The sequence below is a fragment of the Stegostoma tigrinum genome, chromosome 11 (genome assembly GCF_030684315.1).
Source record: "Stegostoma tigrinum isolate sSteTig4 chromosome 11, sSteTig4.hap1, whole genome shotgun sequence".
NCBI lineage: Eukaryota > Metazoa > Chordata > Chondrichthyes > Orectolobiformes > Stegostomatidae > Stegostoma > Stegostoma tigrinum.
Genome location: NC_081364.1, coordinates 46,777,491 through 46,802,003, shown reverse-complemented (window position 1 = coordinate 46,802,003; position 24,513 = coordinate 46,777,491). Strand labels below are relative to the sequence as shown.

Below are 24,513 nucleotides of genomic sequence, written 5' to 3'. Positions count from 1 at the left end.
TTACCCCTCTTGCCGGTAATCTGGAACCCTCTTGGCACCGTTACTGGTGAGTGGTCCAGAACTCCCAGGGCTGCGAAATAAGAGGAATTGGCTCTGCAATGTAAAGTGGCAGAGGTCCCGGCTGAATTACACTGTTTAGAATATTTGACGATTTAGTCAGAAATATTATGGATTAGTGCTTTTTTTAAAACAAAACTGCAGTCACTCCAATATCATGGGATGACTGGAGCAATGCAAGAATCATAGATTCACTGAGTTGCCAACGAAAGATCAATCTTGCTTCTTATTTAATAGACACTGATAATACCAGTAACTTACTTAAATTAAAATGGATATATCAACCTAAGACTAAACCAAATGGGTAATAATAGTGATGCTACATTAACATCAGGGAAACAAAGTCATTGAAAATGTTCATGTTTTGAGGACTAAGGGGGTTAGCAAGCATGGACCATCTCACTCAGCAAGATGAAGTCCACAATTAATAATACTCCAAGTTATTTGCGTAAAATTAATATTGACACTGGCAAATGTAATTCTGCTTCCTGCAATGCAGCATTTAGAAAGATTGTGTAAAATTTTCAAAAAAGCCATAGAAAAAAACCTGATTCACAATTATATTTACCCTCAGTTTAACGTTAATACAATTACAACAGCTATTAAGAAGCGCTAGGTGTATAAATATTCTTGTAACACACCAAAGGTTAAAGATGAAACACTAATCATCAAATCAACAGCTGTTTGCTCCCAGCCTCAACATCAATCGTCAACTGCTGTCGACTAACTCCCAAGCACTGCAGACAAATGGGAGCGTCACTGCTGTGAAACAGCGCCTCTGCAATCCGCTGCAATTCAAACAATCACCTAATGGTGCTTTTAAGTTGCCTAAACCCAGTTCACAATGTTTTGACCTGCATTCCACCCCTTAATCCCTTCCACAATGCACTCAAAACAATACGTGCGAATTTCAACATGTCATGCCTGGCCACCGTCATTTCAAACGCAATTCTGGCCAGAACATTAGCTTTCAACACTGCCTAGAACTGAAATATCAACCGCAAGTGAAACATTGGGGATAAATGAAGTCACATTTCAAAATGTAATCAGCCTGAACATATTTGACAATACAATAAAGTAATATTTGGAAGGCTGTGTGTTGCCGTACGATTTGGAATGGGCCGCATCAGCGAATGCCTGGGGTCTCCCTTCTTTTGCTAACAGTCTGAAATACTATCTTCTAGTCCAAGGACAAGGCACTGCCAAGTGTAAAAGGGGAATTGTCTTCAGTGAAGTAAGCAACAAACTTTTTTTAAGCTGTCTGTCATACATAATGCCACGGCGCGATCTATACTAGCAAATGCCGCCCCCCAGCCCTCCTGATTTTTTTTATTTTTTTTAAAAAAAGCACATGGCCATTTCCACCCATCTCCGGGATCAGGAGGGGATAATCGTGACAATTATCAATACAGCGTCTGCAAGATAAATCAAACTGAAAGAATGTGAAGCCTTTAGAGACCTGCAGTAGCTTGTCTTTTCTAGGATGTGCAGTGCAATTAATCTGGTAAGAAGAAATAAGGCATACACAAAGGAGAAACATTCACATTTTTGCTCTTAAAGGGTTAACAGGTTTAAACCTCAAAACAATAGCTTATACAATCGGCTTGTTGGACAAAAGATTGTCGACAGCATAACATGCAAAAATCCGCCAAGTTTCTGAGAACAAATTATTTGCCAACAGCACTGCTACATTCTAGGAAAGCACGATATCAATGAAAATCTGTACCCAAATTTGTATTTGATTAGGAACCTATTTTCTGCAAAGACAGATTTAATATTTTATGAGAGCGCTCTGCAGGGTATCGAGCTCGTTGCTGAGTGGCTGAATTGCTGAACGGATTCTGAATGCTGAATGCTAGCTGCAATTTTGAAAAATCTCTATACAACAGCATTAACTCGAATCTTTCGAGCTGTTTCTTGAGTATGAATATGGGCAGCATCATCAAAAAAAAATGAAGTGTGCTGCTCTCTTCCTACCGAACAACTTGTAGAGATAATATGGTAGGCAAAATCATCCAGAAATAAAAGTAAACAATTCGCATCCTTAAATTTACTTTAATTCTGTTACAAACTGAGGATTTGCTCATTAGCACCACACAGATCAAGCCACATTGCTGCAAGTTAAACCCTAACAACATTTTGCTTTCGCAATTCATCCTCACATTACACACAAACGTACACCGGCTTCCTCTAGGCAACACCTTATATCAGGTCCCAGCCGATGCAGCTAACTCTACAGTAACCTACATACTACAGTTTTGAAACATTCAGTCTGAAAATCAATTTAATGAATCTGCCAGAAACTGCTGCCTGTGAACCTGGTTTCTAAGGTACAGTGTACTAGCGGCTGCTGGCGCTTTCAAACTGGGCTCCAACACAATACAGCGGAAACACAAAAGGCCAATTCACACACTCCCAATTCTCCATATTTCCAGCTGAACTCTAGCTTGATTGAAACACTGCCTAAAAAATGCTTAAATTTGAAGCCTAGTTAATTGCATTCATATCTACTCCAACCGGAAGCTAAGGAACCTAAGATTTAAATGAAATTCTGCGACTGGAAGAAACATAATCCTAAAAATTAGTCATTTTAAAGACGCTGTCGGTCTGTGGAGGCCCAGCAGCAAAAAAAAAGACAACACATACATCCTACCTTTCTCAGCAGGAACCATTAGTCCTGGGATAATCATCTGGAAAATGCAGCTGGTCTGCAGGCAGATGTCAAACAGCAGTAAGAACAGGATCAAGCTCTAATTAATTCATTATTTGAGCCAGATTCTCAATAAAGAATACCACTTTTTTTAAAAAAAAGAGTTTAACCACAATACAACACACATTAATGCTTTCCTTTCCCAAGCCTTATGCCAGTAGAAGGACTTCACACAGTAGCAGCCATTCTCCTCATAAACTGTATACTGCACATGAGCCACAGCAACAGACATTTGTCACCAAAAGGAATCATTTCAAGAAACAACATCCTCATTAAATTCTGTAGTTTGTTTCACAAAGACAAAGAACTAGCACATACTGTAATTCCTAGTCGGGCTTCTCAGCAGCTCATCTCGAGCTGATCTACATGCATCTAAACAAGTACTTACCAACAGCTGCTCCTTTTATAATGCCCACAGGCACTGCAAATGATTTCTTCCACTCAAAACCAACTCAATGAATGCTATTCACACTCGTTTACTCCTGAATCGACTGCACCCTCTCTCTTTCTCTCTCACCCCCCCTCCCCTGCTGTCTACCCGCCCACCTCCACATGGTCTTCAGACAAACAAGGCACTTGCATCACCCAGAAAAGGGCCATGTGACCCTGACAATCAACACTGAAAGGCAAATGATGAGTGAGACACTGAGGATTAGCTCAAAATCAGACTGGAGGAAGCTGGACAGCACACGGATCTGAATGTGGCATTACCACTGCTGAATCTGTTCAGCTTTGTGCAATCATCCCTTCACAGTGACTACTTCCATTTGACAAGTGCACTCACTGTAGTGATATACAAAACCAAACAAGCCTCATACACTCAAACCACTGAACTACTCTCTCGCCTACTGAACCTGAAACATGATAGAGTTAATCCATTTGTACTTCTATCAAATTAAAACAAGCCAAGTGACCAAGCAGCATTGCTCGTCATCATTCTATTCTTTGAAATATGTTGCAGTGTAATCTTGTTTAATATCAACAGACAGCACTTTAAATTTTTACGTTTAGTATGATTTAACAAACTATACAACTGAAGATTCAGCGTGCAGCACATTGATTGACAACTGTATGTTTTATCTCTGAAGATTATAATAGTGAATTAAAATCACTGAAATGAATATACACAATACGCATTGTAGATTTTGGATTTTCCATTTAACTGACAATGAACTGCTTTCAAAAATACCTCATTCACACTTTATATTTTTCGGCAAAATTCTTCTCTTGCCCAATCTGCTGCATGCTGTCCTCAGTCTTAAACTGCAGCAGCAAATTAGCTATTTTTCTTCTTAAGAGGCCAAAGCAAACAGCAAACAACAGTCAGTCATGAGGAAGCTTCAAATTTGCACTCGGTTCTGACCTCATTTAATATCCTCAACCTTGCTTCCAGCAATGATTCGTGTTGTATGAGACAGTTGATGCTTGAAATGGCTAACTAATATCATTAGGTAAGCTCTGTCCATGAGGATGCAAAAGGACTGTTACAAGGAGGAGTTAACTACGTTTCTACAAGTATGCCTGTATGGTTTGAGTCATTCTAGTGTTGAATCAATATAGCCAACAGTAACGTGTACTTACTCTTAAGTTGAATCTGATGCTTCACAAGAGACAACCATGTATTTGAGATATTAGGTAACCATCTGACAAGCATAACAAAATAAACATTTATGATTCATCAGAATTGAGACTACCTTCTGTGCAAGATTTTTGTGTGATCATCCTTCCCAACATGGTATGAGTAATGCTGATTAATATGAACAAGCAGGATGGGTGGCAGTTGATCTACCCAAGGTTTCTCAGTCTGGGTGCCCAACATTATAAAATGATGACAGCAGTGAGGATGAGAGATAGTAGGAAAGGCAGATGTTGGAGAATCTGAAATAACAAGGTGTAGAGCTGGATGAACACAGCAGCATCAGAGGTGCAGGACGGCTGACGTTTCGGGCCTCGACCCTTCTTCAGAACTTCAGCACTAAGGATTTTGCTCATTACAATTAAAAAAATCATCAGGGGCCCGACTTCTGGCATCAAGCATTGTTAAGACCAATTCTATGTTCTCAATATCCACCCTGGCTGAGCGTAGCTAACTCAGTACGAACTTGGGCCTCTCCCAATCTATCAACTATGGACACCAAGTTCGCCATAAACATCAGTGATAATTTGATTGACAGTCAGCATTCAGTGAAAGGGTTAAACTCAGGAAGGGCTACACATTTTGCTTAACAGTTCAACTGTATCAATATCAATAAGAAAGCAGCTGGACTTTGGTCCATTAATAATGAGTATTCCCAACCCCAGCTCCCTTGCAGATGTGATGTTAGTTGCGCTCCTTCAGCATTACTTGCCAAAGAACAAACAATTTTGCTCATATGCAGCCAGACCCAGAAATCACATGAAGGATTTGCAGGTTCTTGCCCAACTTTTCGGTCCAAATATAAAACCTGAAGCAGCTGAGCCTAATGTTAATCGACAAATACATTATTTTCTATTAATAATCCATTCATGGTATATTTGAAAGGTTTCTAGCTCCCTCCATTGGAGCTTCTGGACCTTAAACTGAATTAAATATGAAATGAAAAGCTCAAAAGTAATCAAAAGTTCAATTCTGCAGCATTTAAAGCTGAAATGTAACCCCACCTTTGAACGTTTGTACTTTTCTCATAGTTTTTTTCATACTTAATGTTCTTTTGAATTCTTATAACTTTTTCTAAGCTGATTTTTCTTTAATAAGACTCTACTCCCTACTTTTACACTTTTGTAATTCTTGTTGAATCTTGCTTTATATGTAGCACCTTCAGTCGCAAAGTGAATAAATGCAGAGTGTGATACACTGGACTACAAAAATGAAAGTCTTCTCGATTCAAAGTCTGTAATCTGTGCAAAATGAAACAACTTTACCGAAGGCAGCGATGAGAATGCTTAAACTGAGGTAATGAAGGGAAAATAACCAGACAGGTTGAGTTCCTACTGCCAATTGTTCCAAATATATGGGGATGAACATGGAAGGCAGCTGACATTAGGCAAGGTTTCCCAGCCCTGATTAGGTATTATCCTGGCTGGATGATCATGAAATGTAATAATATGACAAATACACCCACTCGCAATTAAAAGTAGCTGCTTGGGGTAGTTGTCCCAGACATCCAGTGCCAGTCAAACTGTGCCCCAGTAAAAGTCTGTACCAGGGAAACTGCACATCAATGCAAACCAATACATGGAAAATTGGTTCTCACTGAAAACCAATGTCAAGCAAACAGTCTCCTCAGTAAGGACTTTGCAAGGCAACTTATACCTCAGTGAAAGCTAGTTAAAGGCAACTGTATGTTACCCTAAGCCTGTGCCAGGAAAGTTTTACCCTATGAGAGTCAAAGTGAGATTATACTGTCTTGATGAGACTGAAGAATAGCAACGTTCAAGTCAGTCAGTAGGCTGACGCACCAGCCCAGCTGGGTGCTGATGAAATAGTTGTCACGATGTTTCGCCTTCCTCTGAGCAAAGATTTTTGAGAAGTCTTCAGAGTCCTTGACCTGAGGGGCAATGTTTTCACGCAGTGAGATGTATGGAATGAGCTGCCAGAGGAGATGATGGAAGCACGTACAATTACAACATTTAAAAATGTATCAGGGTAGGTCCCTGAATAGAAAGTGTAAAGAGGATATGGGCCAAATGCTGGCAAATGGGGCTAGATCATTTTAGCATATCTGGTCGGCATGGATGAGTTGGACTGAAGGAATTGTTTCCATGCTATATAATGAATCGAGTGAAATTGTGGACGCACAAATGTAAAGTAGTTTTCAGCCAAATTGCTAGCTGCCTAGTGGAGGAGTCTTTTCTCCAGGAAGATTTCGGAATCCACAGCAGATGAATCACTGCTGGCACACCTCACAAACTGAAATCACAACAATGACAACTGTGAAAAGGGAGATGGTGGTCTATAAGTCCAGTTACTGCACATGCCCCATTGCTTGTAGTCCATTCCCTGCTATTTCTGACTTCTGGTTGTTCTGGAATCTAGGGAATGCTGGCCAATTGGACACAAAATTGGCTTGAATGTAGGAAACAGTGGTTGGTGGTGAAAGGTTGTTTGTCGGACTGGAAGCATGTGACCAGTGGTGTGCCGCAAGGATTGGAGCTGGGTTCACTTCTTTTTGTCATTTAAATAAATGATTTGGATGTGAATATGGAAGGCATGGTTATTAAGTTTGCACATGATATCAAAACTGGTGAGGTAGTGGACAGTGCAGAAGGTTACCTCACAGTACAATGGGACCTTGATCAGATGAGACAATGGGCTGAGGAGTGGCAGGTGAAGATTAACTTAGATAAATGTGAGGTGCTGCATTTTGTTCGGCCAAATCAGGGCATGACTTATACAGTTAATGGTAGGGCCCTAGGGAGTGTTGTCGAAAAAGAGAGATGCAAGAGTGCAGGCGCACAGTTCCTTGAAAGTGAATTTGCAAGGAGACAGGGTGAGGAAGGTGGCATTTGGCACGCTTATCTTCATTGGTCAGTGCATTTATTATTTCAGTTGTGATGTCATGTTGGAGCTGTACAGGACATTGGTGAGGCCACTTTTAGAATACTTTGTTCAAACTGGTCTCCCTGCTAATAGGAGAAATGTTGTTAGGCTTGAAAGAGTTCAGAAAGGATTCGTAAGGCTATTGCTGGGATTTGAGCTATTGGGAAAGGCTGACACTTTTCACCCTGGAGCATCGGAGGCTGAGGGATGACCTTACAGAAGTTTCGAAAATCATAAGAGGCATGGACAGCGTGAATAGCCAAGGTCTTCTTCACAGGGTTTGAGGGGGCGGGGGGGTCCAAAACTAGAAAGCATATGTTTAAGGTGAGAAGTTAGAGATGCGAAAGGGACTGGAGGGGCAACTTTTTGATGCAGAGGGTGGTGCATGTACAGAACAAGCCACCAGAGGAATGGGGATAGGGGTACAATTGCATCATTCAAAAGTAATCTTTTGAAAGTAGTATATGTATGAATATAATATGAATGGGGAGGGTTTAGAGGGATATGGACCAAATGCTGGCAAATGGGACAAGATCAGTTTAGGATATCTGGTCAGCACGGACGAATTGGACAGAAGGGTCTGTATATCTCTATCTGGATTTTGCTTTCTCATTCTTTCAAGAATGTGTCTCAGACACTATTGGTGGCAATTTTCATTCTCTTAGAGTTTGTCAGAAGGTGGTAAATCTGGTGGAAGTGAATTATGTGAATTTATTACCGGTTTAAGGTTCAATTCTTCACATGTTCTTGGATGATGATTTGAAGCTATTAGCCAATCAACTGATGGGGTGCCAGGAAAGGTTCCACATTCCAAACCATGTCATCACCTGCATGTCCAATGAACGGGCCAAGAATTCAGCCTTGGGTGAATCTACAAATGAGTGGCCTACACACTTGAAGAGTTAAGTACATTTATTGTTTTCCCCGACAGTGTCACACCATCCAGCATTTTGATTTTCAAATGTGCCAGTTTTCAAAACTTTGCCAAGTTGTTTTATTGGCACCACAGGGTTGGCCAGCAAGGTTATATCTAGTGGAAAGAGAACTGGCACATAAGGATGCAAAACATTATGCCTGCTTGCCCATACTGTAACAGCTGTAGGAAGCAAAATGCAGATCGCTTTTGCTGAGGACTCCCCTTTACACCAGTGGCACCACTGACAAGTGGTGGCATCGTATTGAGATGCAAAAGTCTGATTAACCCATCTGTTCACAGGCTCCGGTGCTCTACAGATATTGTACAATTACAACAGGCCATGCTTTTTATGGTACTGCATGCCAGAATGATCAGGAGCTTGTGTTGTCTGTTTGGTTGCAGTTGCCAAGATGTTGCCAACTATTTCTGCAGCCTCGGGAAAGCCCTCCTGGGGACGATTCCAGTTACCTACCCTCTCAGAGGCTGAATCAGCACAGAAAATGCCAAGCTCTACCATCTGGGCACCAGTGGCTACCACGCAGCAGAGTTTGAACATGTTGTGTCATGATGTGCTGCATTAAATATTAAGTTTTGAATTTCATCAGCTGGACTCACATCCAAGGCTTTTTCAGAAAGGCAATTTCAGCTGAAAAAATGACTTTTCACTGAAGTAAGGAGACACTGACCAACATTAAAATTAGCATTACTATGCAAATCACATTCACTTTCATGAAGGCACTGGTGTCTAGGAAGACCACCAGGGACATTAAACCCATGGAGAAGTGCAAATAACTTTCTTCCTACCTTTCAAAAATGGAGACTCAAAATATGCAAGAGGATGTTGAAACCTAATCACCTGGGGTCATGAAACTATGGTTAAAATTACTGCAGATGTGAGTTAAACTAAACTACTCACTGGAATAGACAACAGACTGTTTTTGAACTTCTCACAGAGTTGTTACAGTGCAAAAGCAGGCCATTCAGTCAAACATGTATCCATTAGTTTATTTTGTATGACATTTTCCCACCTCTTCCCCAACTTCTGTTGGCATTTACAAAGGAATTGAGTGAGCAATTAAGCTACGCCTGTGTACTTGTCCTTTAGCTACTAGAAGACACAATAGTAAAGTTCAAATGTGACCTTGACAATAGCACCTTGCAGGCATTCTCCAGTATTGACCTATAAGATTATGGTGGAAGAGTGGGGGGAAAAAAGAGGAAAATCTTTGCTACAGAATCTCATGCAATGCACCACATTAAATACGTCAACTGAGCGTTGGGGTACATTATCAGAAATGTGCCTATAAATTGCTACCTGATCCTATGGATCCCTTTGATTTCATTGTGGCCTGTAACATCTTAATCACTTGCCTCTTTGGTTTTGTCAAAAGTTGATATGTGTCAAGGTGCCTTTTAATGGTCTTGACAGGGTTTGCAATTTTTTTTTTCCGATTCTCATTGCTCCAGTGACACACCGCTTTAATTGTTCCCATCCCTTAAAAAAATTAACTTCTCATTTTCCTCCACTATTCAGTGTCAAACCTGGAGTAGTGAGTAATTATGTAAAGGAGTTAGACCAGAAAAAACTGAGTATTATTAGCATCTGAAATTCAGATAATCCTAAAGCAGTAAAACAAAGTTAGAACCATATTATGTTCTTATATTGCTTTGTGTATAGACAATTTGGGAAATAATCTCAAAGTGTTTAAAGTTATTACTCTAAAGGTGTTGATGGCGTTCAGGGGAAGGTTCATCATCTTAAAACTAGAATATGCTGTTCAGGGCATTTCTGCAAACACAGAATGAGTACAAATGTATTTTTTGTCTTCCCCCAAAAAGTCGGTGTTTGGATGCTGTTTGCAATGCAATACTTTCAACTTACAAAATGGCAGCAAAATTTCACCTAACCATAACTTACAATATTTAAGGTTTTAAAAATAAAAATCCCTTCTGGCTCCTGGAGCTTGCTTCGTCCAGCAAGAATTACCTGCACCAGCTATTCACTCTTACAAGCAACTCTGCTTTTGCTGAATGATGCAATCTGTACAAGAGCACAGGAACAGGAGTCTGCCATTTAACCCTTGAGGCTGTTCAGTTGGATTGCAACTGATTTGTACCTCATTACATTTACAAATAAACAAATAGTTCATCATGGTGGCTTACTGGTTAGCACTGCTGCCTCACAGTGCCTGGGACCCAGCTTTAGTTCCATCATTGGGTGAGAATGTGTGTGGAGTTTGCACATTCTCCCCATGTCTGCGTGGGCTTTCTTCGGGTGCTCTGGTCTCCCCCAACAGTCTGAAAATGTGCAGGTTAGGTGGATTGGCCATGCTGAACTGTCCACAGTGTCCAGGGATGTATAGGCAAGGTGTATTAGCTATGGGAAATGCAGGATTACAGGGATAGGATGGGAGGGTGGGTCTGGGTGGGATGCTCTTCAGACAGTTGGTATAGACTCAATGGGTCGAATGGTCTGCTTCCACACTGTAGGAATTTTATGAGCACCCGTTGCTTTTTGGGGGAAGAGAAACATACACTTGTGTTTGCAGAAATGCCCTGAACAGCCTGTTCTGATTTTAAGATGATGACCCTTGCACTAAGCTCTACCAACACCCTTACAGTCATAATTTTAAACATTTTGAGATTACTTCCCAAATCTTCTGTACACAATGGAATATAAACATATAAATGAATATATGTGATTTGTCTTCAATTTAACCCTTTAAGCCCTAGAATCATTATGGTTAATCTGCACTGTATTCCCTTCCAGGCCAATACATCCATGCTAACATGTGACAGTCAGAAACAAATATAGTATTCAAGGATTGCCCTGGATATTGCACAACTACAGCATACAACTATTTCTCCTCCCAACTCTAGGCTGCCCGTGATAAAGGACAATATTCCATTAACCTTTTTGATTATTTAAGAAACCACGTCACATTTCTAAGATGGGCCAACAAAAAGCTAGAAAATTAGGAAATGCTGCACCTCCGCAGCTTTGTAGCTACAATGCAGTGAAATTTCACAAACTCACAGGAGCTACGTTAGCAATGAATAAGGGGAGACATCGATTAAAAAAAACACATGAAGGAGGTACAAAGCCAGTTTTGAAAATATTTCAAATGCTCAAGATTCAGTGGTTTTTGTAGATCATGCTTATTCTCCAAAATTCACTCAGTTTAACCAACTTAGTTATAGGATGTCAATCGTCCGCTGGGTCTCCATCAGTGGATCAGGCCCAAAACAGAAATTGGAGGCATGTAATATTGCTATATAATGCTGCAATATGAACAATGTAATAAACTGTTTCATACAATAAGTATCAATGAGACCTGAACAACTTTTATTACTGTTATGAAATCATGCTTTACATCAAAAATTGATTTTTTAACAAACCTGGTGGGAAATTCTAATTGAATCTTGTTACATAGACCAAAGCTATGTTCCCGCAGCTTATGTTTGCGGTCAAAGATGGCTGTACTGCACACTTGAATCACTGTACCTTCTGTGTTCCACAATACTGCAATGGAGGCCACCTGGCTGAAAATGCATACCCAGAATGAAGGCATTGGAGGATGTGGAAGGGTAAGGGGAATGAGGGTAGGGAGGAGGAGGTAGGTCATTTCTTAACTCATTAGCACAAAATCTAAGTAATTATCTATGTACTCAACAGGTTGGGGGAAATAAAAATAAAACAAAACCTCTTGCACAATGGGACACTGACTAAGAAAGAAATTCCCAACCATGATCTAATTAAGCTGCAACGGAATGTACAAGTTATGACCATACTCTGATCACTGGGCTGTTGAAGAGAAGTCATGAAAAAAAACAATTCAGCCCTTTGTGTTTCAAGTATCTGAGTTCAGTGAATAACGGAACAAATAATTGAGATACTGAAGAAATAAAATCCTAAGTGGGTTCCCTTTTACTCTCACTCACACTCACAAGTCTCTTCTTAAACTCTGTCTCCTGATTTGACTGAACAGGTGCCACAGAAGGTGATTTTAAAAAGAACTCAACATGCCAATTCATTTCTTCAGATGAACACAAGAATTACCTGTCTCCATCTTCATACCTCCTCAATGTCTAAAGCAGCAGGACGATCAATTTCACCTGAAATCAGCCATATAGGAGCAGGTGGAATCCATTCAGCCCCTTGATCCTGTTCTGCTATTCTGCAAGATCATGCCTGGTCTGTGGTCTAAATCCATAGACTGGTCTTTGGTTCAAATCCTTTAAATACCTTCACTGACAAAAAATGATCTTTCTCAGACTTAAAATTAACAACTGATCTAGCATCAGCTGCCGTTTGTGGAAGACAGTTCCAAACAACTAGCTTACAACTTTTCTTCTGAATAATCTGGTTCTAATTTTCAGAACTGTGTTCCCTAGTTCTAGAATCCCCAACCAGTGGAAATATTTAACTGTATCTACACTGTCTTTTCCTGTTCATTTCTCAACGACATCAATTAGATCGACCATTAAACTTCTAAATTCTCAAGAAAATAGGCATAATTTGTAACTTTCTCCTCATAACATATCTCCCGATGTCCAGATATCTTCTTGTAAATGTATGTAGTACTTCTTTAAAGCCAATTTATCCTTCCAAGGGTGTGGTGCCCAGATTCGCTCTCTCTACTGCAAATGGGGTATATCCAGGGTTTTGTATAATTACAGCATAACATCTGTATCCTAAAAATCCAATCCTCTAGATATAAAGACTAGCATTCCATTCGCTTTCTTATTTATTTGTCCCATTCATGGCATTTTAAAGATCTATGTACCTAAATCCCCAAGTCTCCTTGTTTGTCCACTATATTTAACTTCATATCATTTAAAACGTACCCTGATCTATATTTTTTCAGTCCAAAATGGGTAACGTCAAATTTGCTTACAGTGAACTCCATCTGCCGCAGTTTTGTCCATTCACCAAATCTATCAATATCCCATTGCACAAAACGTCACCAATATTCAAGAACTATTGTCTCACTGCAATTTATTTGTGCATGGGCGAACTCAGAGAGAATAAGTATGCAAAAATCAGAATTTATGATTTTGCTTAGACTGGGTTAAATACAATAAGATTATCCTTTTCTTTTATACCATTAATCATGTCTTTAATGAATACAGTGCATAAACAGTTAAATGCTGACTGAAAATCCTTTTCAAACTAAACTGTGACTTCCAAATGAAAGTTCATAAAGGAGCAGAATATCGCTCACCTGAACAGAACAATACAGTTAGTGAAACCAACATCGATCCATAACATCCCAGTTTGAAGAAATTTAACAGTTGTCATAGTGTTAGTTATTTATAAGATACACATTATTTGAAGCGATTTGCAAATGCACACGACAAAACGAGATTTAATTCAGAAGGGCTTGATGATTTAATGTTTATTAAATTAGAAAACACTAAGGGAAGAAAGACTTAGCTGTGTCATTCTGACATTTGGGATCATCAGAAGATTTGTCTCACCATTAAGAGCTGTGCAGATTTTGTTGCCAATGGCAGCCACACCAGGTCCTTCATACGGCTACCAACTGATATCATTGATGGGAACTTGCTTGAGAATTTTTTTTTAAATTAGAGATTTTTAACATCAAGCACAGGTTAAGTATTGCAATTCATAGCAAATCCAAGATATTTTTGTCCTGCAATAGTTCCAAGAAACAAATGAGCTAATATAATTGCAATGCTTATACTCAACAATGAACAAAGTTGTAAATTTTCTGCATGATCTCAATTTGAATTGCATAGCTTCAGACAAAAACAGTGGTGCCACTCAACTAAACATTTCAGTCTCAGCGATTACTACCAAACAGGAATGAATATTATATTATTTAACTGCCTATTTATAAGCAGGGTTACAGGTAGAGCTGTAACACTTAATGGTAACATTGGATTATTCATCCCTTTCCTCGCTCAAAAAGGATGTAATATCTGCAGCAGTTGACTAAAAGCTTGTGAACAAGTATTTCAGGATAATATGCACGAACCACTGTTTGGTGATGTTCGTTTTCTTATCTCAACACGTTTATTGGAAAAAATGTTGCCTTGTAAACACATTGTATATACACATTTACAAAAATAATTGTGGTGTAACAGGTTAGATATTTACTTGTGACAAGTATTACACAAATAGTTGAAGCAACATAATTTTGCTAAGCAGTTCAAACCAATTCACAGGCACTTCAAACAAAGTTCCCAAGTTAGGGACCCTGTTGCTTTCCAGTTGCTGCGATACTAAGACTAATGTTAAAAAAGGTAAATCTTCATTAACAATAACGTGCTTGACTTTTCATTCATCCTACACCTCCATTATTGAACTTTCCACTGCCCCACACTAGGACTGCTTTTACCTTGTTTTAGTTCTTAGGTTCGAGTCTATTCAACTCAATACAGCCATTTATCTGCTCAGACAGATTTCCTTTTCAGTGACCTTGCCTGCAAAGACACGCATGTTTTCTATGATTACATTCTTTATACATTATCACCTACATGTCACATCTTTGGAAAATCATCTGACAACAACAGGTCTATTCTCAACTACAGGTTGACAATGTCCAAGTCAATCTCTCTAGCGCTGCCACTATACCAAAAATTGTGGCAAAATTCTCTTCACTGTCTGGTGGACAGTTTGCCTGTAATGAACTTAAAGGCTCTTTTAATCTGATGTTGCTGAACCAAAACCATCCCTTTTGATTTCCAAAAGTCTTGACCTCATCTCTGGCTCCATTCAAGACACTGGCTGAGATCCACAGTATGTGACACTAGCAATGTGCTCAGCTTTGTGATAATCAGTCAGTAAATCTAGATTTTTCCACTTCTAGAACATTTCTTCATTGTATTCCAACCTCGTTCGATTTGTCAAAGCACTGATTGCCACTTCTTATCTCTTACAGCAGTCTCTCCAAACCTCCAATCCACCATTCTAACTTAATAACAATATTACTATTCCTTTATCATTTCTGGTCAAAGCCCTGGAACTCCCAACATAACAGCATTGTGGGTATATCTTCACCATGTGCATGTTCTTTTTTGTTCTTTTAGTAATGTGGGTGTCACTGGAAGACCTTAGTTTATTGACCATTCTTAATTGCCCTTAAAAAGATTACCTTCTTGAACTACTTCTCAAGTCTATATGTTGTTAGCAGGGTGTTCCATATTCTGATTCTGTGAAAGTGAAAGAATGATAGTATGGTTCCAAGTCAAGATGGTGATTTAATGGCTGTTTATTGCACCACTTGCAAAACTTAAAAGAATGTCTTCAGGAATGAGAAATTTCATTTGTGAGGACAGATTGAAGAAGTTGGGGCTTTTCTCCTTGGAGAAAATGCAGCTGAGGGGACAATTGATACTGGCTTTAAAAATCGTGAGTGGGCTGAACAAAGGAGATAGGAAGAAGCTGTTAAAAGAAAAAAAGAATTAGAGTGTGTACATTTAAAGAGACAGACAAATGAAGAAAGGGGAATATAGAAAGAACCTTTTCAAAAAATGGGTAGTTAGAGTATGGAATGCAATGACTGCCTAGAAATATATTGGACACAGCTATAATTGAGGCATTCAAGAGATAGAAATGTGTGCAGAGATTAAGGGAAAAAGCAGGAGATTGGCTCAAGGCGATAGGTGCAAGTAAGTCAAATGACTTCCTGTGCAATAACAATTCTGAGATTCTGGAAAATGGCAATTGGAGATTTCTAATAAGCATTGGCCTCATCAGCGATGTCCACATCCTGAGCATGAATAATAAAACAGCATCCAGTTCTTGCTATCTTTTGAAATTCTAGTAGTTAGGCTCCCAAAGCTTTTCTCACACAAGATATTTGCACATCAATCACTTTCACGTTTGTTTCCAAGGTTTTTATTAGTTAGTTATTTTCACTTCCTTGCCCACAATTTAATTCAGAAGCACATTTTAGCTCACATCCTTTTTGCGCAAATCTCTCCTAAAGTGAATTTGATTCACTATGACCTCGCTTTTCTCTTAAAGACTTATTGTTCCAGGTATGCATTCAGTCTCTCATTCATATTATCCACTATATCTTCCTCAGTGCCTCCTTCTTCTTTCATTGTAAAGCATTCAAGAGACTTCTCTGTAAATTGACCTCAGAAATAGAAAATCCTTGTTATTGTTGTCGTAGCAGCAATTCCCAATTTCCGAACCCATGTTGACATGCATGCAGTCAGGAGCACAGAATTAGAGGAGTTAGCAACAATGGTGACTGGTTCGCCAGACCTCGTTTGAGAAATGATCTAGGGCTTTAAGTCTGATTGCTGCTGAGACAACATTAATGACATAATGGTTAAGTGACAATTGCTGAATCAGCAGAACAGCATGAAATCTAGCACCCCTGTGCATACAGTCTTCAGTTTAGTCATTCACTTACAAACAAGCACAGTATGGGCAAATGCTAAGAGTTATATCTAAATTTATAAAGTGCGTGAACATAAAGTTTGTGAATCAGGCGTCACCAATTGCCTAAATAGAAATCAAGCAGCCTATTTGCTCACTACTGGGCAAGATGACCCTGTCAGGAGTGAATAGTTGCCAATGGAATTTCTGATCACACCGGAAATGTGGTATGTGCAATACATTTTTGTCAATACCAAAGGTAAATACTACTCCCTTAGGTGACACAAAGGAAAAACAAAATGCTGGATGTCATGCGGTGCAAGCTATTTTATATATAGGAGCATAACACCCAGAGATTGAACAAATCAGATATTATTACAATCATTAGGTTTATAAGATCTTTACACATTTTAAATAACATTAAGGTTATGCGATCTGTTCTGATAACAAGCCTGGGTGGCTAGATTGTAAGATATTGAAGGAAGCTTGGATGGTTTCACTTGGAAGTAGGAGCAAAGTGTTTATATTTGGAGAAAATGAGAGCAGCCTGTGTGCTGACAGCAAATTTTTAAGTCCCAGAAAAATATTCAGAATGTTAGGTTGTTTAAAAAAATTGTCTATTACTCTACAGATTTACTTCTAAGAAAAATGAGTTGAGGTCTCAAAGATGGCCATCTAGTGCTTCTACTACTATACAAAGCCAATGTGATTCCTTTTGGGTGATAGAAAGTCTTTCCTTCTCAGAATCAAATATGTTCTTTAAAACTCAAGGATGAGGATTGACCACAGGATCATGAGGGGTAGATTGTGATACTTTGGTTTACCATGCAGGAAGCTAGATTGAGGAACATGGATTAAAAAAGACTAAATTGTTGAGGAGGCTGGGGGTTTCAGCTAATTTGCACTATGGAAAGAATCCCTGAAGGAAAAACTTAACCACTCTGCGATTAAAATATCTCAGGATGAGGAAAAAAATAAATTCAGAAAACCTTTGAAATGGTTGAGCAAGAATTGGATGTCTACATGAAGAGCAATGCAATGTAAATCTGGCAAATGTTGCTGGTTGTGCTAAAAGGGGAATCTTCTGTATTGTTGTGTAAAGCATAGGTTTGTCATAATGATAATGTTTCATCAATACTGCCTTTAGTCTTGTTACATTATCCTTTCAACTATGAACTGGAAGCTAACACTTGATGATGACATATTGGTAATGTCACTGGACCAACAATACAAAGGCCCAACTAATGTCTTGGGAGCTTAGGTTCAAATCTCACCTCAGAAGCCTGTGAACTTTGTATTCAGTTAAATCAGTTTGGAATATAGAGTTATTCTTAGGGATGATGACCATGAGAGGTGTCAACTAATATTCTAAGACCCATCTGGTTCACTCATATTCTTTTGGGAAGGAACTGAGCAATCCATAACTGGTCTGTATTGCATGTGGATCCAGACCACAGCCATGCGGTTAACTCACAGTCACTCTGAACAAGGGCAGTTAGAGATGGGCAACAAATGCCAGTGATCTCCACATTCGTGTTTGACTGCTCTAAGACTTCCATATTCTTCTCTGCCGAATCCTTGCAATAAAGGACAAGAGACAGGGGAAATGAAACAGCCATGATGATCTTTTTGTGACACGTTGTAACTTCAATTTTTATTTTCCACAAGCTTTCAAAAAATATACGAAAGTGAGGGAAGAAGGAGCAGAAGACGACAAGAATGAGAAAGAAGGAAGAAAAATAAATATGCTCTCTTCAGTTCATGTTGTGTCAAAACATTTGAATTTCAAAACCAGCTGATTATCCCCCAGACATTCTGAAAAGGTCAAAGTTACATGCTACAGTTAGAAATTGTGATACCTGAGTGGCAGTGGAGAAGAGAGACAGAAAAAGAAGAATACAGAGAGACATTTTTTCCCTCTAATGTAATATCCTTTGTAAATGTTGAATTTTGAAAACAGGCAATGTCTCTGAGGGAGTCAAGTGGAAGAGGAGAGCTGTAAAAGGCCAGGAAGGAACTGGGCACTAGCAAGAAGGATAAAGTGGAAAATGAAGGAGAGGAGGGGAAGAGAATATATGAATAGGCGAAAAAAGGGAAAGAGAGAGCAGAGCGGACAATTTGGGGGAGGATTGAAGAGAATGGGGGAAGGAATCAGGGGAAAGAGAGCAAAGTATTTAAAACTGGCATTTTAGCACCAATTACTGTAGAGAGTGAGTGGGTGTGGCTGTTGTGTGGATCAAAAACTGAATGATTAGTGACTAACAGTGTTGCAATGAGGAAAGCAGAACAGAAAGTTTGAGTGTACAATTTAAAAACAAATTAATGTGGATGGTAATGACGGGGAATGGTGGGGGCAGCAGGAGAGATAAAATATGAAAGGTTGGAAAAAGTAATTGGAGTGTGTAGATGCATGGTGGGGTAACAAGACAGCCACTTCCATATAGTACCATCCCTACTGTAACCTGCAGCCAGAATAGTTCTTGAAAGCAACGAGTCAAGAGGACACTAAGTAGAGTGGATACTCGGACTATCTCTGTCACATTGTGTTACCTCAACATTATTGTAATTGTATCTCTTCCAGCTTTTTTTCTACCTGGTTGATGCTCTGTAATAGTAGTAAGATCTAGTCATACACTTGTGAATAGAAATTAACAGACGTTGTTAAACATAACTAAATACAAAGGCTAGAACATACATCAAGCTCTGAAACTCTTACAGACTTGGAATCCAGTTACATGTGAGCTGCCATTTCTATAAAGTAGCTCCTTACACAAATGCTCAGTAGCTATTCCTTGGAGTAAACTCACTACTCCAAAAAACTAAAAGAAATCTTTTTACTGACAACTTTCATCTCACTGAAGATAGTTTAGGCCAATCAACATCCAACAATCTGGTCAGAAAATACTGCTCACAATTGATAGCTGTGTCAAATTCTACCGTAATGTTGAGACAATGTTAATATATATATATATATATATATATATTTTTTTTTTTAAATTCCAGGGCCTGAATCTCCACCTTCTCTAACCACCAATCAGTTTTTATTTCCCTTTAGTCATATCCTAGTACCAAGTTTTGTTGAAATCCATTCTGGTGTTTTAAATATTTTCTTTTTACGGATGCCACTTGAGAAATACTTTAAAATAAGCTGTTAAAATCAAACTAGGAAGCCTTTACGGATAAATGGCCAGTCAATCAACAGGATTGAAAATATTGCCTCTGCCAATTTTCAGTAATGGAGATAATAAAGAGCAATCAACTCTCACCTTAAAGGAAATGGATAAAAGCAGTGAGCACACTTTAAAGTAAAAACAATTAACTGGGGAAATCAATGATACACATTAAACATGAAAGACTAACCATATTCTCTAACTTACCATGTGTACACAGGAGATAAACTAAACTGATAAACTTGCTGATTGTTAAGTGGTCTTTACAAAAATGAAATGAATGTGACTACCGATCTCAAACAGTCATTTTATGCGGAGTCAGCAGAGGCTTCGAGCACCCGGAGGAAACCTACACAGACGTGGCGAGAATGTGCAAACTCCACACAGACAGTCATCTGAAACTGGAATCGAACCCGGGTCTCTGGCTGTGAGGCAGCAGTGCTAGCCTCTGTGCCACCGTGCCACCCCTGGTGGTGCCGGTAGGATTAATCTTTTAAGGTTACAATTTGCACAGGACATCTTTTATTCAAGATGTGCCTTAGTACAGAAAGGAGAGAGCAGATTAAATGCATGGCAAGTAAAAGAAGAACTGGAAGAGGATCATCTTACCACACTGAACAGCCAAGGGAGAGAATCAGGTGTGCTACTGCTGCTTTACCTTAAACTTCAGATTTTCCAGAGACGCAGGCTGATTGATGAAACAGGTGAGATGTTATCTCAACTAAAGATAGACACACTGAGTTTTTCTGGGCTTGCTGACACAGCAACAGGGTCATTACTACATTCACTTGGTGTCAGCTCATAATTATGAACAGTGCAAATAGAATGTATGGAAACAGATGGCTCTTGAGAAATCCTTTTAAAATAACCTTTTAATATCAAACTAAGAAATCTACCACAACAGAAGACATAAAGCATGCGTGCAATGCTCATTCACTCAAATATGGTTGCTCACCCATGAAACTTGCACTACCTGCAAAGTAGTTTTCATAATTAGTTTCCATGGTATTGTCTTGTTCTCATGAGTGTTGGGAATGCAATTTTTTTTTGAGTGTGGACGTCCCAAGCAGTCTATTTTAATGTATGCAAATACTGACAAGCACAGATCAGAATTCCAGTTCTCAAATCAATATATTTTCTGCAGCAGGTTTCTGGAATTTTTGACAGCGATTTTCGTGAATTGCTATCACATTTAAATTATAAAAAGATTTAGGTGAGAAGTCCACAAAAGAAAATCAACTGGATGTGCATAAGGATCAAAGTTGTTACAGTTGAGAGATTGTACTGATTGACAATTTGCTTTAGCCTGCAAGTCTTCCAATTAATTCCAAATGTATTTTATTTGGATGGAAACACCTTTAGCCGGTCAGTTTATTTCTGAAATGTGTGCATGGAGCACAACTAAATAGTTAGGATTAAGTGAGAGTCTTAGATGTGAAACGATAAAGGATTAGCATAGGGAATGAGCTTTCAAATCCAAAGGATACCAGAATATACCAAGCTAAAGGAAAAAAAGAAATCGGGCAGTATTAAAGATTTGCATAGCTTTACTGAAGGAGCTTGCATGTGAAACAGGCTCAGGGAAACATCAAGCTTCTAATCACACTGCTGTTGTGACCCCAACGATTCACATGAAATCAGACATGTTACTATAAATTACAGATTCTCTGTTACCATGACAGAGCGGTTCCAATTTGTATTGCACTACTTACTGCATATTAATACACTGCAAACAACTGCTGTATGCCTTGGAATCCTAAAATTATACGTTATTGATTTGGCTGATCAGACTTGAATGGTTAACGTTTTTAAATAGTATTTGCTGACTGCCTTCACATCGGGTTCCTGAGCCTGATCAGTGGACGGACTGAAATCCCTGGAGGTTTTAAAAACTAAAACATAAGGGTTAATCGTGATTTGAAAGTTTGGAGAAATAGCAACGATCATCAGCTATTACAGCAATTGAAAATTATTAATAATGCAACCAAAAGCCTGTTACTGAGCTATAATAAATACATACGGTCTATTCTATGTAAGAATGACCATTACCAGCTGGAATGTTTCAATAACATACTTCACAATTTATTGACAGAATGATTACATTGATTTCTTCCAAAGTTGCATCTTTTCTTCTTTCACAAATCTCTCATACACAATTTAGATGAGGATTTAAAAATGTTGAAGGAAAAGAGAGAATATGGAGAGGCGGAGGGTGGAATTATGGAATTCAGTTCATTAAAATTTAGCTAGGCAACCCAACCTGCATTGCGGAGAGAACACAATGCAAGCGCCACGCTTCCTCCTGAATTTATTTCAAAGCCCTTTTGTTCTGAAAGCATCTGGACCTGATCTTAGCCTATTCGTGTCTGCTGACCTTCTTTCAATGCTGCACATCACCACTGAAGTGAAAAGAGGGTCCCAGTGTGCTGCTGGGCCTCATGTAAAGCCTGGGAGATGAATTAAAAGCACCACAAGCCATCTGTTCCCTAAGACAGGCTACTGCTAAACAAGTTCTCTACTCATGCACAACCCCAAGCTGCTAAAGCTCACTAAACACACTGCATTCATCACCAGTGCACTGATCATATAAAAAGCTTCATATCGCCAAACACCACAATTTAAAACAAATTAAAATGGCATAAACTGTACCTATATACCCACAGTTGCCAGAATCCTATGAAATTTAAAACCTGCATAGAGAATTAATCCTCCTTAAACACGATCAGGTCTCAAACCTTGCAGAAGAACGCTTTGCAGCCCCGCAGTACGAAATGCCGAGGGATGACAGAAGCAGGGGCTTACTTACAGCAGGACTCCTGCCACACAACAAAAGATTTCAGGGAAGAATAATCTTCCGGCAGCTGACAGTGCAAAAGGGAGAAGTGCAGCAGCCTTGCTTTTAGATCATTCATGACATGTCTAGTACATGACAACAATGCCCATCTGCACAGAATTTACAAATTTATAGGGCAAAAAGAAAAGGAAAAAATAAATTACTAAAAGTGTCCTGAAATTTGGACAAATATTTAAGAACAAATGTCCAACATTGTTGTTCTTATTAAAAAAAGTCTGTATAAATAAGATAATTATATTCCTCAGTGAAATAATTCTGTACACATCAATGCTCTGTACACAGATCGATAGCAATGAATGATCAGAGAAAATGTAATCTTGTGGTTCAAACCACTGCAATGAACAATGATTGAATAGCAGCCACACTAAGCCCCAAAACTGGGCATGTCTCCAAACACCAAACTCTCTCCGTCCTCATCCACACCACAGACCAGCTCCCCACCCCCCTACCTACACCCCAATCCAGCTCTATTAATGCCATCCCCCTTCCCATTAGTAATGTGCAGTCAAATGTTTGTTAAAGGACTTATTCAGATTGTCCCATGACTGCAAGAATGAAGGTTTGAGAAAGGGATCTTCTAGCAGCTTTGTCAAAACGTGCCAAGTTAACCTTATGAAGATTGAATTTTTCAGATGCTAAACAAAAAGTACATTTCTGAATGTTGAACTCGAGTATTGGAGAATTTGAAATATTATCTACATTGACAAATAGCAACTTTCAAGATATTTGTCAGCTTCTAAATAATGTAACAGAATTATCCATTCTATATTTTTGAACTAAGATTTTTTTTAAACAAACTTAGATAAATTAGAATCAGACATTCAGTCATGGCCTAACCTCTCCACCTATGAAAGAAAGTAGAACTAAACTTGCATTTTTATTGAACCTTTCATGATTTCAAGTGTTCCAGAGTGCTCCCAAGCCAATGAAGTACTTTTGAACTTCAGCCACCACTGTAAGGCAGGAAAAGCAAAGCTACCAGAAAATTGTTTTCATGGCTTGAATCCCTCTAGTCTTACTTGATAAACTTTACAAGGCATGATATGAAGAATGAAGACTGGCTAACCTTGCACTTCATTCAGTGACTTTCGCTCAAAGTAGAAGGGCACCCAACATGAGAAGGGTAAATAGCTAACTAAAGAAATGTCTCTAGCCATCTGCCACAGCATGCAAACAGTTGGATTCCAGGTGACACTATAAAGCATTTTGAGAATGTTTTCTTCCTTGTTTCTGCATCTCAAGATCAACTCTCATCTTGAGCACAGAGATCAGAGGCAGATCATGCATTTCACTGGGGTTCCCACTGTCCCACACTCAGTGAAAGATTTGGTAGCAAGTCCACCTTGTCTGACGGTTGGTTTTCATTCTGAGCTGGCTGAGGGCAAGTCTTCATTCCACGTTTGGAAACACAGTGTCACCTGAAAGTGCCTAAAGATGGCTAGCAGCTCTCTGGGCCCAACAGCCTCACTAGGAACAGTGGCTACTGCCAGGTCTGTACAGAGTTTCCAATAAAGATCAGTGCCAGAATCAGATGGGGTGGTTAAGTGGAGGAATGGATCAGGGCTAGCAGGCACCAGTGACAGGTGGGCAGAGGGGACTGGAGACCAAGGTGGGACAGAAGAAATACAAAAGGAGCAAACTCCTCAAAATGGGAGGGAAACCCAGGGAGAAGTGGCAGGGGTGGGGCAATCCTTGGTGGTGAGGAGGGCATCTGATAGGACCTGCCAGCCAGTCAAGGTGAACACCTCCAACTTTCCCACTAACAGCCTGAGGAGTGAGATCTTGCAGACCTCAAACTTGGCACTCACATCTCCCCTATGTGATCATTAACTGGCTACTTAAGGGCCACAATTGGTCAAAGGACAGATTGACATCCTGATTCTTCCCCTCTTGCTCCTAAGATTTCTGTGTGGGTCCAGGGAGAGGGA

The 24,513-nt window shown here is 39.3% G+C and overlaps 1 protein-coding gene across 8 annotated transcripts in view; it reads right to left on the bottom strand.

Annotated features, from left to right (window-relative positions):
- Window positions 1-24,513, bottom strand: part of magi1b (membrane associated guanylate kinase, WW and PDZ domain containing 1b) — a 402,251-nt gene that overhangs the window by 123,874 nt on the left and 253,864 nt on the right. The window contains exon 1 of one of the 8 annotated variants that reach the window (XM_059649930.1): window positions 22,538-22,646. The exons of 6 other annotated variants lie outside the window; for them this stretch is intronic. In XM_059649930.1, coding sequence (XP_059505913.1) covers window positions 22,538-22,643 — 106 coding nt within the window. In that variant the 5' untranslated portion in view covers window positions 22,644-22,646. Of the gene's footprint in view, window positions 1-2,710; window positions 2,745-22,537; window positions 22,647-24,513 lie in introns of those variants that run through there. One more of the 8 variants, XM_048547405.2, reaches the window with a different exon arrangement.